The sequence below is a fragment of the Lepisosteus platostomus genome, chromosome 11 (genome assembly GCF_059453375.1).
Source record: "Lepisosteus platostomus isolate fLepPlt1 chromosome 11, fLepPlt1.hap1, whole genome shotgun sequence".
NCBI lineage: Eukaryota > Metazoa > Chordata > Actinopteri > Semionotiformes > Lepisosteidae > Lepisosteus > Lepisosteus platostomus.
Genome location: NC_142621.1, coordinates 845,313 through 862,393, shown reverse-complemented (window position 1 = coordinate 862,393; position 17,081 = coordinate 845,313). Strand labels below are relative to the sequence as shown.

At 46.1% G+C, this 17,081-nt stretch overlaps 1 protein-coding gene across 1 annotated transcript; it reads right to left on the bottom strand.

Annotated features, from left to right (window-relative positions):
- Window positions 1-455: 455 nt before the first annotated feature.
- Window positions 456-16,528, bottom strand: LOC148651700 (LIM domain transcription factor LMO4). The gene is made up of 5 exons (XM_088597678.1): window positions 15,216-16,528; window positions 12,570-12,815; window positions 5,949-6,045; window positions 4,173-4,328; window positions 456-1,212 (listed from the first exon to the last, which is right to left on the bottom strand). Exons 2-5 carry the CDS (start codon window positions 12,803-12,805, stop codon window positions 1,204-1,206), a joined length of 498 nt encoding a protein of 165 aa, XP_088453804.1. The 5' UTR covers window positions 12,806-12,815; window positions 15,216-16,528; the 3' UTR covers window positions 456-1,203.
- Between the last annotated feature and the right edge of the window lie 553 nt (window positions 16,529-17,081).

The window sequence follows — 17,081 nt, the reverse complement described above, 5'->3', positions numbered from 1 at the left end:
GGTTCAATATTATTCAGATATCCGTTATAACCCTGACAGCCCTGTCAATGTGCGGTCTCAAAATGGGAGAGAAGGATCCACTTTCAGAGGGTAATAGAGGTACCAACCGCAATGCAGCACTTTCTAAAGAGCAGTGTGAGGCACACGGGGAGGAAAGCCTCGAGAGGCTCTGCAGCGATACCCCCCAAACCACGCTGGCCTTCCAAACAGTTTCGGATTGGTTATGTACGCTGCCAAGAAACCACAAAGGAGGAAGGGAAAAACTGCTTAAACTACCTGTGCCTCAAGCCCTCTTTGACACAGGTGAACACGCATGCATGCATGCATGCAGAATACATTGAAAAGGGGTATACGCATCATGCAATGCAGTATATGTCCAGTGCAGAAAAATACTGAGCACATTTGTATGATTCGGATCAAGTGAGTCACCTGTGCATTAAAGAAAGCAGGGTAAGTAATTTCTCTTTTAACTTTTATTACTTAAATACACCATACTGGAGCAAATGTCTCTGAAAATATCACAAATAGATTTATCTTTTTCATTCAGCAATTATAGGTTGGTGAAAATCTACATGAGCTGCTATGAGCCTCAGATGTGGGGTTTGCTGTGGAGGGTGGGACTGGCGAATGGGCACGCTGGGACACAGAACACTTACATGCATACATACATGGTAATTTACAGGTACACCAAAAGTGTTTTTGATAAGATCTCCACAAAAGCAACGGACCTTTTATTCCATAGTCTTTTTGTTTTTTTTTCCAAAAAACTGAAACACATTCCCTTTACAACACTTAAAATATAGAAAGAGCAAACAGAAGGTTGTAAAGAAGGGGTGTTGAAAAAAAGAAAGGGAGAAACTGCGGTCAGTGCCCCCTCTAATTGGTATCGGAGGTGTGATGCAGATTTGAAAAGCTGTGCTTAATTAGCTTCATTTGTCATTTTTTCCCCAGAATGTCCTCAGGTTGGGCTTTCTTTCTCTCTCTCATTTTCTGTACAGTCTCCCATTAGTCCAGGTTCATGGAGTCCTTAATGTCCCTTCCTCAGTCACGTGAGCGCAGGGCTGCGCCCCACAGGGGCAGCGGAGAGTGAGCGGGGGTACGATGGCGAGGGCAGCTGGGGTGGGAGTCGGACCCCCTGGCGAGGATGGGCGAGGGCTGGAATGAAGGCACGCGTCCTGCTTCCGGGCACAGCTTCCCTTCCCTTTAGCAGACCTTCCGGAGAGAGGAGAGAGGGGGGAAATGTGATCACATGGAGATCGCAGGCATCGCCACAGCCAGTACCGTTCTGCGCAGTCATTCCAAAACTACACCCTCTCTCTCCCCAGCACACAGTCTAGAGACCACCTTCACCCCCGAACCGCCTACAATCTTTCATTCGGGTGGAAATAAGATGCAGGATGCAGAGCAACAGCAGAAATGAATGCAGTTTCATTTGAAGCACGTTGGGAGGGTGGCCGTGTGCTCAGACAAATCACAAAAAAGCAGCCTTCTCAAGGCAAACAGTCCTGTTCTCGTTTTCATGAACAGGCCTTCAGAGCTATTAAAGTTTATCTCTGCACACCTTTCTGGTAACATAATTCAAGCCACGTCATCATTTGAGAGTTGCACTTCAGCTGGACCTAATTTATTGATCAAGTCGGCCAAGGAATTTGGTGTCCATTTTCTAAGCTTTGCTTTTAACAAACACTTATGTCTCTTTTTTGTCTGTAATTTTAGTAATACTGTAACACAGCCCACCTGGGGTGTTTAGATTACAATGGAACGAAGACACTAAAGCACAGAGACAATAACAATGCTCTTTCAAAGCTTTTTGGCCACATTCAAAACTTTTTCATTGTTTTTGCTTCGATTGTAAAGGAGTTCTCTTTTCACCCTTTCCTCAATTTACTAAAAGGCTGAAGTCTATTAGTAATTGCAAACCCCCACTTTCAGGCTAATTAAAGTGACTGAGGCCGTGAGGTTTAATTCCCAAGAGCAGGAGCTCAGTGTGAGAAAGGTAATTTGTCTGTCCTGAACAAAGAGATTAGGGAGCAGCCAGAGAGCCTACTTAATAAATGAGCATCAAACGTCCTCCGCTGTGGACACAGACAACACCAATTATGTCACCATGAAATTGTACATAATATAAACAATAGCAGAGTAAGATACTTCATATCCATATTAGTAGGACTGTTCCATTTCCAAGTGCATCCGATTTTATGTCTTTTATTGGGTTACAAGAGTGACTGAAACTGGCCTAGTAAGGGAACTAGCTACTGTAGTTAATTATTTCTGTCTTGTGAAACCGATGAGGAAGACCATCTTTCAATAACCATTATTTAATGGATTCTACTCCACAGGCATGATTTCTGATGCTATGTTTCAGCTTAAAGAGAAAAAAAATCTATATTCCCTAAACATTCTCAGTACAATAATTGTAATCATTACACTTTATTTTGCACAGTACCATTACATAAACACTTTTTTTGGTTATGGTTTAACAGGGAGCAGGAGGCAGTGACTTATACTGTAGAATTCTCGCCTTGCAATAATTAAAGCATCACACTCGATATTCTGATTGCATTTTAACATAAATAATTCATCTGTTTTCACTACAATAGATGTTAGCACATAAATAAACAATGAGATTTCATATTTACCACACCGACTGTAATACGAAAGCAACAGACATTTAATATTAAGCAGGGTAATGCAGAAGCTTTCAATTTGAATGTTAGATGCTCTTTGCATTGACTTGTAGGATGACTTTCCTGCTAATGGGGGGACAGCGCTACGGAATTCGGTCCCTCGGGCCTTACAGTCAGCGAGCACCAGAGAACACTGAGCTCGGGATCCATTCAGGCTGCACCTAGCTGGAAGGGTGATCTTCAGCCTGCTAACATTTTCAACATTCTTTCTTGACAGGGAAAGTGTATAATTACACAAAGAGGCGCAGTCGACTGTTTAGTGCACCGACAAAATTTTGTTGAGAACTTTATCCATCCACTGTGGGTGAAAAGCCACATAAACATAAACAGAAATTCTGGAGCAGAAAAGAAGCCGTTCTCTTCATCACTGCTGCTGATCCACACATTTTAAAACGGAGTTCAATGGTCAAAGTGCAATTCAAAGCTAAAAGCTATTGTGCGCAGTCCCTCAAACAGATTATTAATAAAGTTCCCTGTTGTAAACCCATAAAGAATTACCAAGTGATGTGCGCACGTTTTGTTTCGGAGCAATAACTCAGCAGTAAGATTGCCTCCGTTAATGATGAAAAAGTCAAACAGGCAATCAGCAGTGATGGGAAAATCTATCACCAATCTGAAATTAAAATTCATCTTTGGTCAATAAGATTTAATATCCGTGCGAGTTGTGCTGTAAAGAGTAAATGAATCAATGTCATCAATACATAATCAGTGTGAAATATGATGTGAATACAATTATGCAGGGGACTCCGTGCATTTCTTAAACTGGTCCAGACTTGCATTTGCAGTATTCTCATTTTAGGGTTGACAGTAATTGTTACAAATTAGTTTGCCCTAATACCAAATTGCGCTCATCTTTACGCCTCAAAATTAAGTATGTTGTAACTTTTCAACGACGAGTTTAAAGGTTGAGGACGGACATACCACCCTGCCAAGGAATTGGGATTCGAAAAGCCGAGTTAATTCCATGTGTGTTTCACTCACACGAACTCTCTCCCAGCATGTTAAACCCTCATCCCCCTCCCAGCACACAGAGAGAGCCCCTCTAAGGCAAAAGCAAAAATGGGAGTAACTTTCAGTGTCAGTGTCAGTTCTCCTCCTCCCCCACCAAAAAAAAATGGCATTAAACAGTAGTGTCATTTAATTAAACAAGAAGCCATTCTGGGCCTCTAGAGCTGCGAAATACACTCGGAAGAGCAATTTAAAACCATCCACAGGCCCTTTAAAGTGAAAGTAACAGGGCCTGATGGAACACGGTGTCACAGTCTCGTGTGCAGCACTGGACACTGTTTTTTCAAAATGATCAATGTTTTCCTTAACTATTCTGGAGCAAGAGAAAAGGACCTCAGAGAAACCCATGTGAAGACACAGCCTGAACCGAGAGGAGGATTTCCACCCAGCAATGACCCAGCAGATTTGTGCCAACGAGGTCCTGGGGACATGCTGTGCTGTTCGCTCGTGACAGAGGAGGAACAGGGAGGTCCTTACCTTCTGGTCTGGCAGTAACGGGTTGGTCTGCAGGGAGTTCAAATGGCCGTTCATGAGAGCCGTGGGTCTGTCGTGTTCGCAGAACAAGTTGCCGTTGATGTAGTGAAAGCGGTCTCCAGGCACGAGGCGATTCCGGCAGGTGGAGCACGTGAAGCACTGCAAGGAGGACAGGAGCACTGCTCGTGACGCAGGGCCAGCCACTCTCTGGGCAGGGGGAGCCACGCGAGGAGGACAGGAGCACTGCTCGTGACGTGGGGCCAGCCACTCTCTGGGCAGGGGGAGCCACGCGAGGAGGGCAGGAGCACTGCTCGTGACACAGGGCCAGCCACTCTCTGGGCAGGGGGTGCCACGCGAGGAGGGCAGGAGCACTGCTCGTGACGCGGGGCCAGCCACTCTCTGGGCAGGGGGAGCCACGCGAGGAGGACAGGAGCACTGCTCGTGACGCGGGGCCAGCCACTCTCTGGGCAGGGGGAGCCACGCGAGGAGGACAGGAGCACTGCTCGTGACGCAGGGCCAGCCACTCTCTGGGCAGGGGGAGCCACGCGAGGAGGGCAGGAGCACTGCTCGTGACGCAGGGCCAGCCACTCTCTGGGCAGGGTGCCACGCGAGGAGGGCAGGAGCACTGCTCGTGACGCGGGGCCAGCCACTCTCTGGGCAGGGGGAGCCACGCGAGGAGGGCAGGAGCACTGCTCGTGACGCAGGGCCAGCCACTCTCTGGGCAGGGTGCCACGCGAGGAGGGCAGGAGCACTGCTCGTGACGCGGGGCCAGCCACTCTCTGGGCAGGGGGAGCCACGCGAGGAGGACAGGAGCACTGCTCGTGACGTGGGGCCAGCCACTCTCTGGGCAGGGGGAGCCACGCGAGGAGGGCAGGAGCACTGCTCGTGACGCAGGGCCAGCCACTCTCTGGGCAGGGGGAGCCACGCGAGGAGGACAGGAGCACTGCTCGTGACACAGGGCCAGCCAATCTCTGGGCAGGGGGAGCCACGCGAGGAGGACAGGAGCACTGCTCGTGACACAGGGCCAGCCAATCTCTGGGCAGGGGGAGCCACGCGAGGAGGACAGGAGCACTGCTCGTGACACAGGGCCAGCCACTCTCTGGGCAGGGGGAGCCACGCGAGGAGGGCAGGAGCACTGCTCGTGACACAGGGCCAGCCACTCTCTGGGCAGGGGGAGCCACGCGAGGAGGACAGGAGCACTGCTCGTGACGTGGGGCCAGCCACTCTCTGGGCAGGGGGAGCCACGCGAGGAGGGCAGGAGCACTGCTCGTGACGCAGGGCCAGCCACTCTCTGGGCAGGGGTGCCATGCGAGGAGGACAGGAGCACTGCTCGTGATGCAGGGCCAGCCACTCTCTGGGCAGGGGGAGCCACGCGAAGAGGACAGGAGCACTGCTCGTGACGCAGGGCCAGCCAATCTCTGGGCAGGGGGAGCCACGCGAGGAGGACAGGAGCACTGCTCGTGACGCAGGGCCAGCCGCTCTCTGGGCAGGGGTGCCACGCGAGGGGTTCCAGCATGCATCTCCATACTGGACCTATGGGCCCCTCCAGTAGAAACACTGTGCAAAGCTTCTTTCCTACTCTATTCTAACATTATTAAATAAGCACAAATAACTGTGCTGCAGCTCAGGCTTTTTAAATTTTTTCTACACAGCGTGCTGGACCTTCAGGTGTAAAACATTAAAGACAGATCTCACAGAATCCACTACAGAAGGAACTGGCTGAAAGGATGCTGGAGTTCCCTCAGTGCAGGCTCAGGTCTGGAGGGCATGCAAGATTACCTTGAGGTGGTAGACGTTGCCTTGTGCCCTCATGACCAACTCGCTGGCTGGGATGGACTGCCCACACGCGCTGCATGCTCCGCTGTTACCAAATAACCTGCAGGACACAGACACAGTCACACAGCCCATTAAAAAAGTGACTATTAATCTCATGAATAGCATAAAAATAAGTGCTGTTCGTTGTTAAGATACAGGGACTGATTCTTTTTGTCCACTAGCTTCAGCTTGGTTGGAATCCATCTTTGTAGACTCAGTAGCAGTAGTCAGGATTGTCTTGTAAGAGGTTTTTTTTTTCTAGTTAAAGATATTGTGTCTTTAAAAATACAAAAAGTAAACCCACTTAAATTCAAAACTGTTTTGTGCTAAAATAAATATAGTCAATAGTGCTCATAAAAAGGTCTGAGAAACAAGTTGACAGTTCACAGAAATACTCGTTGCCTTCATTTAAATCAGCTCAGCCTTAAGCCTCTGCGATACACAATGACTTTCATTGCACGCTGGGATTTAGATTGGGTTGTTGGTTAAGACAATAGAATTGATTGCATGCCTTGTACGATTAAAGCATGGAAAAAAATGAAATGCTGAAATTTTACATATTAGGGAGGGAGAGGAGAAGAAGAAATATCGTGTCCCCAGCTCTGCCACTGGAATGGAGTATTACCTTTAACATACATTTTGCATCCTAATCATAACCTGGAACACAAGCAATCAGAGTTAAGAGGATTTGATTGTACATCTAAGGAGACATCATGCTTTTGCCATTAGAACTCCAGCAAACCTCCACCGGAGCCAGGGTTTCCATTAGAAATACTCTGCTATCCAGGTTGATATATAATGTGCATGGGTTAACCTTTTCAATCATGGTGTCAACACTTCAGGTTTGCCTCTGCTCATCTCTTTCATCCTAACCTTCTCTCTCCCTCTTGATAATGAAATGCTTGCTCCAACTTCCCTCTATCGGCTTCTGAGTCCACAATTTAGATTACTTCATCTCTGCTAGCAACAAACTGAATGAAATTTCGATTTGAGCAGAAAGTAATTTACTGGGATCTGGGCCCATTTGTCATCATATCTCACTGGGTGTTTGCTCTATCACTGCAGTTTTCCTATGCAATCAAATAAGACCACAGCGTCTGACACGGATGAAAGGGGAGACGGTATAGCGTTAGCCTACACATGCATTTAAACGAAGACGTGTGTTTTAAAAACATTTTTTAATTCATTACATCCGTAATATCAATGTAAGTGCGCGAGTGTAGAATGAAGGGAAACGGCATTAACGTGCAGCTGCAACGTTATCTTTCTCAAGAGTAAAACCGGAACGTCTGAATCACTCTCAGCCTCGACTTTAATGATAACGCACCTCTCCTCTGATGAAATCGCACATTTGAATTCAACCGTGAGGCGAAAGAGCCCGTCCCGTTCTCGTTTAAAAGAGGGGTCTTCGTCTGCAGGACCTGATCTTGCAAAGGAGACTCGTGTCCCAAGCAGCAATGTGTTGTCGCCGCTTTATTGAAAACAGCCTGTAAGTTGTTATTAAATGTATCGACAGAACGACAGAGAGAGTAGTAAAACTGCCCCCTAAGATGGCTTTTAATAGGAAGCCCGAGAAACAAATTTTGCAGCGGCATCGATTTGAAGAGTTCAATCAAAACTCCATTTCAAAACTAATTAGTTTGAGATCCACGACACATCGACACTTTGTTGCGAAATTAGAAGGCTGAGGCACAAAACTCCCTTTGCTACAGGAGCGGCGATTCAGCCGTGGCCGGTTTTAAAACGGTAGCGGTGCGATTTGTTGTTCCTTGAGAAACAAACTTTAAACATAAAGGATTGCCAAGATAGCGGAACATCTCATTTTCCTCTATTATTACCGAATAATAATTAAATGTTGAATAACTTAAAACTGAAATAATGAATAACTGCAGACATGTCGCAGAACTGGAAGACTACCTACCCTTGCGGCTGCAGATTAATAAGTATTATTACATTAATGTATTTATTAATGACGGGAAAGCAGTAAGACAAACATTGAAGTTTATCCGCACTCGCAAATGGAAAATATGGATTAACCCTAAAACCACTGAGCTTTCCACGCACAGCTAAACATCTATTTTTAAAAAAAGATGAAGCTGACAGAGCATATCAGGAAATCCAAAGAGTTTCGCTAACATAATCATTATGCCTTACAATAAACTGCTGAATAAAGGGTCACACTCAGGCTCTCCGCTGAAAGACAAGTTCGTTGTCAACCCCGTTTCATACATACAATGGGCGGCAATACGGGTCCGACTACAAGTCTGATTTTCGGAGACATGGTTTTTTACTAATAGTCATGAGCGGGCCTTCTCGGCTGATATCGGTGTTAACACGGCTCTGCTTTTTTTCCCCACTACGTAAGGTACGGCAGAAGTACCGCGGACATCCCTGCACAGAAACGCGTCCCGAGTTTCTCAGTGCAAGGAGCCTCAGGGAAACTGAACATACCGAACTGAAAATACGCTACCCCCCTCGTAGTCGTCTGAACGTTTGCCATGGTTCTCCCAAGTATTACAAAGTCTATTACAGCACAGAGCTCGTCGTTTATTTGAACTGCTTCATCGTTTAAACTGTAGCCCATTGTTTTGGATTTTTTTTTAATCGTCAACTGAATTAAATGATGACATTCCGGGATTAGATCTCTCCCAAAATAAAGACATTTCATTACGAGTGCTGCAATCCATTTGGTGAAGGCGCGCGGGGTGGGAGTTAAAATCCACAATCTGATTCCTTATCAGCCCCCCACGTCTGTCTCCCAACGCCCCTACACGCACACACACACACTTTGGTTTCTACATGCGTGGAGTTAATTATCTGGCCGGGGGATTGTCCAGGATGCTATTTGATTTAAAAGGCTGGAGGCTTTAGGTGCTCAATTAAGTTGCTATCAGTCTCAGGCTGTAGTCTAATGGGCTCCGTTCTCCTGAACTCCTGCATTGGGGAGAGATACCCCAGGTCGGGATAATTAAAGCCGGGGGACTGTTTAATTGCGATGACAGAATTGGTTTCAGTTTCTGCTCTTCGGATTCGTGCTCACAATAAGGACGGCTAGATTTTCAGCTACACGACTTCCCGATCAATCAGGACCAATAAGAGACGGCTTTAAAACGGCAAAAAATAAAGGTTTTCTGTTTTTGACAGAAATCAATTTTTAACCCACAAGAAGATGGGGAGTTTTTCTTATGCGTTTCTGAGTATCGCTGAAGAAGCTCGCCACGGCGGCCTCGCAACTGTGAGCCCCACCATCTTCACCATTGCACAGACGTGTACAGGAAAGGCCTGTTTAATAAGGGAATATTGCTCGAACGGGGACGCTTTACAAATACAGACGTTGTGTCTTTAACAGCAGCGTTAAATATAGTAAGAAAGCAATACATTAATGATGTCTGCAACATAGTCCATTAAAGATGCTTCGGTACAACAGCAGCCAAAGCACCTTAAAAGCACTAGGAGATATTGATACTTAAGAGGGGCTTTTGCATAATGGCAAGTACTGCATTAGAGAGCGAGGAGAGGGGAGGGCAGAGAGAGAGAGAGAAAAAATCCGCCAAATTACGCTTGGTTAATTCAGAGTAACAGATCTGGCCCCGAGTGAATTGGAGGCCTTGAATTAATTCTGTTATGACAAATCAAGATAAACGTTTCCCCTAAATTGCATGCGATTTAATTAATTTTTGAGATCCTGGTTTTTCCTAGCTAATAGTTCACATGCTCCTGCGCTGTCATAGTGCTTGAGTGGGCAGACTTCAAAGTGATATTAAATAACCAACTATTAGATTTACCTAGCACGTTCTATTGGAAAAGTGCCATTTAATTACCTAGCCTATTCAATTAAAGGGACAGCATTCCCTGAATCTAGCAGCCAGATGATTACCAGCAAAATTAATTCCCTTGCTTGGCGCCTCTCATAGTCTAGAAAGGAAATGTATATTCAAGTTGTAATAACATGATACAAAACCACTGAAACTAGCCTAAAGCTCCTAGTTTCTGGGTTTGAAACGTGCGTGTATCGGGAAAAAAAATGCCTGTTTGCTGTTTGTTGCTGTTGCTGCCATGCAGACAGTTTAGTAGGACACTATGGATGTTGTACTGTAGCAGTCTTTGCCAAATCTGCCATCGCTACCTTGATGCAGTAAAGGCAACACAATCTGGGGTCATTAAAATTTCTCTTTAGAAGCGTGAGCTGAAGCATTTTGCCAAAGAACCACAATCAGTCACCAAATTGCATATGTGTAGCTAAATAAAGGTTAGAGAAATTACATTTACATCACACGAGCAATTTAATAATGCATTAAAAATGATGCTGTGCCTTTAAAGTGTGGATGCAACTAGCCCTGGTAATAATCCCCTCTCTCTCTCTCAAAAGCCAATTTTGTTAATTAAATGTTTTGTTTGCGATGCGGCTCTCATTCATTTCGGACACGTCATTCCAAGCATTTCCAAGCCAGGGACCAGATCTCATTAGATAAAACCCATCAGGACTAAAAGAAAATGGAAGAGCCACTAATTACAGCTTTTAATTGTGTAGACTCACTGTCAGCCTGTTTTATCTGTGTTCACCATCACAGACTCTCAACCTTCTTTTAGCTCCACTCTCTTTCTAACTGTACTCCCATTACAAGTGGAAAGGTATATCCACTTTTCCTCCAAAGTTTAATTAGGTTTAGACCCATTACAGGCGAAGTACCCCATTGACTTAGCCTGATTTTAAGGGGAGCGTTTGCTCTCTTAAAATGTCAGCTCTTCCAATGTGCTTGGGGCGCAGGACACCACGTCACCTTGAGCCGCTGACCAGAACCTGCACCAAACATCGGGAAATAAGAAACATGCACTGTACTCTTTATAAACTATAGATTTATGTACAAAGAGATTCTGTGTCTTCTTCAAGGTTTTGCCTAAACCAGAAAAGAATATTACAAATACGAAAACAGGTAGATTCTACTAGAATCCAAATAGTTTATTTATATTTCTAGGCAACATGTTTAAAGAGGAAAACAAAAGTTATCAACTCAGTATTTTCCAATGAACATTTTTGTTGCTTGATACAGTCAGGTTTGAGAAGCTGAACACAGAGAAAACTAAAGATTGTGCTCTGTTTTACATTCCTCCAAGACCAAGCACACCCCATAGGACTAATGAGGTGCCTTTTGGGTTTCTAATTTAATATGCCTCACTCAAACAAGTTTTGTCATTTCATTCAAGAATGCCTCCCCATAAGCATTTGATGCCATTTAGCTGACTGGAGGAGCACAACAGCAAACGGGGTTAAAACAGCAAAAATAACCAAATGTCTGGTTTCTCTAACGTTTTGCATTACTGAGGTCAGAAGTGTGTGGGTTTCTAACAACAGATTTCAGCGGCTCCACACTCAACTTCGATCTTGTGTTTGCATGAACTAAAACTGCTCTGAATGCCCTTGCTTAACGTCAGACACTGTGAGTTTGGTTACAGTTTAATTTTCCTTTTCCTCTAAAAGCCAGTTTCACCTTCGCCCGGGTTTCCTTTTAATGGATATGTGGGCGCAGGGTGCAGGCTGTGAGTGCGAAAGGTGAAATTCCAAAGGTCCGTCCTTGTTAAAGAAAGCTGCTTGTACAACAGCCATTCTGCCTATAATGTGCTTAATGTTTTAGACTGCAGATCTAACGAGTAAAGACTTGCACTCCCTGGCTGTCATCATTCTAAAATAATTAACGTTTATTTGTTGATGCTGTTTGAGTAAATAATCCAACAGTTCCAATTCTGATTTTGTTACATGTGCTGCCCCAAACACACAAGAGCACGCTAACTGGTTTGATGATTTTGAACTTACAAGAATGGAGTCATTTCAGCAGAAGCCTGTTTCTGTTGTCTGTTTTTTTTTTAAAAGAATGTGTTCTTAATTTTAAATTTTCAAAAGGATAGCTGCCAATAGTTTAAATAAAACATTCTGCCGTTTCTGTCTGTGAAGCACGAAGCTACTTCCTCCGATTCTGTTGTCTTTACATCCCCCAGTGGTTTCAGCTCTCCCTCCCCACGAGCCGGGCTGAAACCCATGTACACGACACACAGGCAGCGTGGAGACACAGCCCTCTGTAGAAAACATGACCCCTGGGTCAGCCCTTGAAATAGCTCAGCACACTACAGATACTCCAGCTGTTTCCCATCCTTGATTGCCAGCAATGGAACTTCTTATCTGCAACAGATTTCAAACTTTACCTAAAAAGGATAACTTATAAAATTATCAGAAAACAATAAAACGAAGCACATATCTACCCCTCGACCTCATATTCTAGCTTCTAATTGCAAGTGAAGCCTGTGCTTGAATTCTTCGGAATTCCTCAATGCAAAGTCATGTAAACACTTTCTCTTCAGATCTGCGATTTTTGTCAGCGTTATTTTTGTTCTCAGTTCAGTTGATTTTAAATGTGATCTGCAAGGTTTCGGGTTCCCCTTAAACAACAGCATTGAAAACAAAGTCTTAGCCGACACCACCACCCCCACAATCACGCAGACTGAATGCGTTTTGCCCAGCGGCTGCTTGGCGCACACCGCATGAGGGCCGGGTCTCAGCGGTCCCCGCGCCACCGGCCCACTCAGACCTACCTGATGTAGTCGTTTCTGCAGAGTATCATGCCGCTTTTGGTGTAGCAGGACGTGCCGATCTCTCCCAGCTGCGCCTGGCAGTAGGAGCACTTGAGACACCTGCTGTGCCAGTAGCTGTCCATGGTATACAGCAGGAAGCGGTCTGCAATCTTGCCCCCACACCCCGCGCACTTCTTCCAGGAGAGAGACCCCGCTCCCACGGGGGGCGGCTGGGCACTGCTACCGGGGTTCACCATGGTCTCCGTTCTGTGCAAAAGGGGAAAAACACACAACTGAGGGTTTGAAAGGAGGCAAGAGATGGCAAAAAACACCTACTGTAGACGCTACCCCCTCGGAACCTGCTTGCTCTGCTCCACCCGGAGCTCGGCAAGGGCCACCATCTTGTCTGGCGCCGAGAGGACCGACACACCTGACATCACTTGGGCCCCAGACCCCCACACAGATTTCAGAAGAACGCCACCACCTCGAGGACGTCTAGCAGGGCGGTCCAGGGGGACACGAGCTCGAAGTTACGAGACGAATCACTGAGGAAAAAAGCGTTCTATCCCACCACAGGTCACAAGGTACTTCCACGTTTACACTCCTTCAGCGCACCTGAAGCCACCCTGCCGGCAGAAGCTGTTCTTTGGGGCTGAGCTTCCAAACAACCCCATTAGAGGGAAAGCTTCTGTGCATCATTGAAACATGCAAAACCAAAGGTGACGGTCACACACTTAACACGAGTCCCCATTGAATCGGTTATTTTGACTGGTTAGTATTTCCTGGCGTTTTAAGGGAAATGTGGGTTTACCAAAGTAAAGACATTAAAGGGAAAACGAGGACTGCTCGTCATCAGGCTGTCTGAACACGACACCTCATTACCTAGGCTGGGGAAACTGTAAGGCTTTTCATTCCACAGCCCTTGGAGACAGATGTCGAACCTGTTAAGCTAATTACAAACAACTTTAAAACTGACAGGGCTAAGAACATATTTTCGGCTTCTAGTCTAAAGCCTCCCCGTCCGGAGACGTTCATCTTTCAATTCGGTGCCATTTCCCTGGGATTTTATCAGTGTGTCTCTGATTGCTTCGGGATTGGAGACGCAGGTATAAATACATCCCGCAGCTTTAAGCAGGGATGTTTAACCTGTTCTGCAAACACATTTAGACCACTCTTTCTCTCTAATCTGTCCTTGATCGCTCATCTGAATGCTGCGGTTGACTCTCGGTTCCTCCAAGATGAATGCTGTTTACTGATAACACTCTGGTTGATAGAACAATTAAAGAGGCACCGGCTTTCGCTGGGCAGCCTAAATTGTCTTTAAATTGAACAATTTTCCCCCTGCAATTCTTCACCCCGGTCAAGGCGCAGCCTTCAAGGGGAAAAAAGTATCCTCACAGAAGCAAGGTGGCGAGAAAACAGAACGGCTAATTTAAAAAAAAAAGCTAGAAAAGTTGCAAATGACAAACTGTATAGTAAAACCATTAATCTGGGCACAGTGCGTTATTTTTTACTGACAGTTGTAAATTAAAAAGTTAATTGCCTGAGGATTTTAACCCACGCTCCAATGGTCGTTAATAGTTCAACATGAAAACAGACCCCATCGTGTATAATATACCCGAAGTAATCTACACATGCGTGTCCGTGGGATCATGACGTGGGGGCGACACTATTACAAACGATATTCTGCTCCTTGTGCTGTGTTCTTTGAAATTCCTGGTCTCCAATACTTTCATTCCCGGGACACGCTCCACAATTTATCTATCACCTTATTGGCTACGTGCGCTATTGAGTGCGTATTCGATGCGTGCTGCTTGTTTCACTCCTCGGCTAATGTCTTTTAATTTTTAATCCTCCCCCGTTTCGGCAGACGGACTTCATCGCGGGCTAAGCCAAATCTGTGCTGAAAGGTACAGTAATTAGAAGCGAAGGAGGGGACAGGGGGCGAGAAAAGCGCTGCACTGAGCAAACCTTTCAGAAGCCCATTAGTCCAGAGTCTTAAGGACAGGCAATACGTTCGCTGATTAGATCTAAAGGGGATGAATCAAAGGACTGGACGGAGAGCGAGTCCCTAGATAATATAAGGACGGGCCCTCGTCAAGTTACATTCCGAGTTAAAAAAAAAAAAGCTTTTAACTTAAATAGGCTTACTCTAGTAATTACACGGCCGGGCAATTGATGTGCCGAGATGGAGTCGGTGAAACAGAAAAGAGATCAGGGAGCTGCAGGCAAAATAGTACCCGTTTTCACCAGGCACCGCTGCCGTGTTAATGGTGAGCGAGTGAAAGATCGCTGGGAATGGTGAGCTTAAATTGCTGCGTCTGGTGAGGAAATGCAATTTAGTCTCCGGTCCTCATCCGGGGGACGGAGGGGCAGAGCGCGGTCGAGCTCCAGAGCGAACGGTACCGGATCACCCACCCCGTCATTCGCGTGCGCCTGTGATCCGTACTGCACGTCCAGAAAGAAAGTAGGTTATTTCTTCTTCCCCCCCGAATTGCAAACAGTTAATACTCGTGCTACTGCCTGTTCTCGTCATGTTTCTAACACAGCCCAGCGTCTCCAGAAACTGTTACATCTTGCAGCTGCACCTCGAAAATGTCACATTTTATCAAAAGTACACCAAGTGCCGCTGGGCTGAGAATCCCAGAACGAAAAAAACAAACCTACCTCTTTTGTCTCGTTGTACTGTGACGGTTGAACTGTTTGTAGGTTCGCCGATCTCTGAAGACAATTTCTTATTTTGGTTCACAGATTGGTTCCGGTAAATCGGGGGGTGTTTTCGCGCTGTGGAATGTAAAAAAAAAAACCTAGAAAATTCGGCGCACTAGTCCGAGAATCAGAAAAGGCGCAGTTCAAGTCCTTTTGGAATAACGCTCTGCTATGGACGACTGTAAATTAAGTAAAGCAAATGGAGTTTTCAGATTGTATTTCCACTGACTCGATTCAGAAAGCGAGAGAGGAATGTCCTTGAGAAAATGCTCTGAAATGCGCAGTTTAATGATCTCCGTATATTAAAGCGGATCTTTGTGGCTGCAGCTCGGGGTTCTGCGAGTAAATCTAACGAGTTGGCTCTAGCCGTGCCGTCTCCGGTGCTGCTCTGCTCTACATGTGTTTGTGACAGGACGAAAACCCCGAGTACACGTCTTCGGGCAGGATGACGCGAATCCACGGCCGGCCAATGTCGTTGCGGCCCATTCAGGCGGAATAACTGAGCCGCCCAATCAGGAGGATGCGAAAGAGACTCGGAGGAGACGAGTGAGGGAAGGGAACAGCAGTCCGGGCTCGGAGCGGCCCCTGGCCGTGCGCAGCGACAGGAGCCGCACACGCCCCGAGCCAGGCGCAGAGCACACGCAGTACCCGCTCAGAGCACACGCAGCCCGGGTCCAAATAAACTTTTATGCTGGGGAAAATATTTACAAGCCTCCTTCTCCCCGTTTGGAACGACTTCTGTGTTCCGCTTTTAATTTTGGCAAGTGCAGTGTGTACCAACAAACGGGGAGTTTTTAACAGATTGTACAGCGCCGCGCCCTGCGTGTTAGCTGGATGTGTGCGTCGGAGTTCTGGTCTGCTGCCGCCAGCAAAGATTCGTCTCCGGGCCTCCGGCCGTCCCGGTACCGGGTACCGGTAGGTCCATTTCATGTAACTGCCAAAATGGGAAGAGGCCAATAAAATACTTCTTAAGGCTTCACGTATGAACCTTATTTTTTTCTGCCAGTCGACGTGTCTGCCCTATCCCACGAAGGCTTTGAAACGAATCTCGAGTTCGTACTTTAATAAGTTACCTTCCCACGTCCAAGTACACTCGCTTGAGTTGAGCGCAAGGCAGCAGACCCCGCTTTCAGGTGGCCATGGGGGCTCGTTGTCAGTGTGCGGCGGCTAAAATGAGCTTCCAGTTATTTCGCTCCGTTTCGGCGCTGTTGATACGTGAGACCGATTTTCTGTCGGGTCGGAACTGACTTGTTATAGAAGGTCTGGACACGACTTTCCAAGCAGTTCAAGGAAAACAACAAGCGGAGAAAGGGAGCATCCTAACAGCCACCCTGTCTGTATAATTTTAGTGCAGAACCAACACAGTATCGCCACCAGCTGGCCGTGTAGGGGGTTACACTGTTAAGGCTGACCCTTGAAGTGGACACGTTTTTCATTATATCGTTGTGCGAGGATCCAAACTTCGTTCTTTATATATGTCATAACATACCTATCTTTACTAGTTTCCAGGAATGACTTTTCTACAATACTGTAAGTGCACATGTGGGGGAAAAAAAGAAAAACAACGTTCAAATGGTTTCAAAATAATTGATTGGGCTTCAGTAATTCAAGAATACTGGAAACACAAGTACAAAAGCTGCCTACCGATTAAAATATAAAAAAGGGGTGCCTTTTTTTATTAGATTTTATTTTACGGTAACGCGGGGATTCTGATCTTTAATTATTTTCTTTTAAATACGTTATTGTGTTTGCCGGATCAATGAACTCTTTAATGAAACAGAAGACGCCACTGTTTAATGGCACCAAGATTATAATTGATTATCA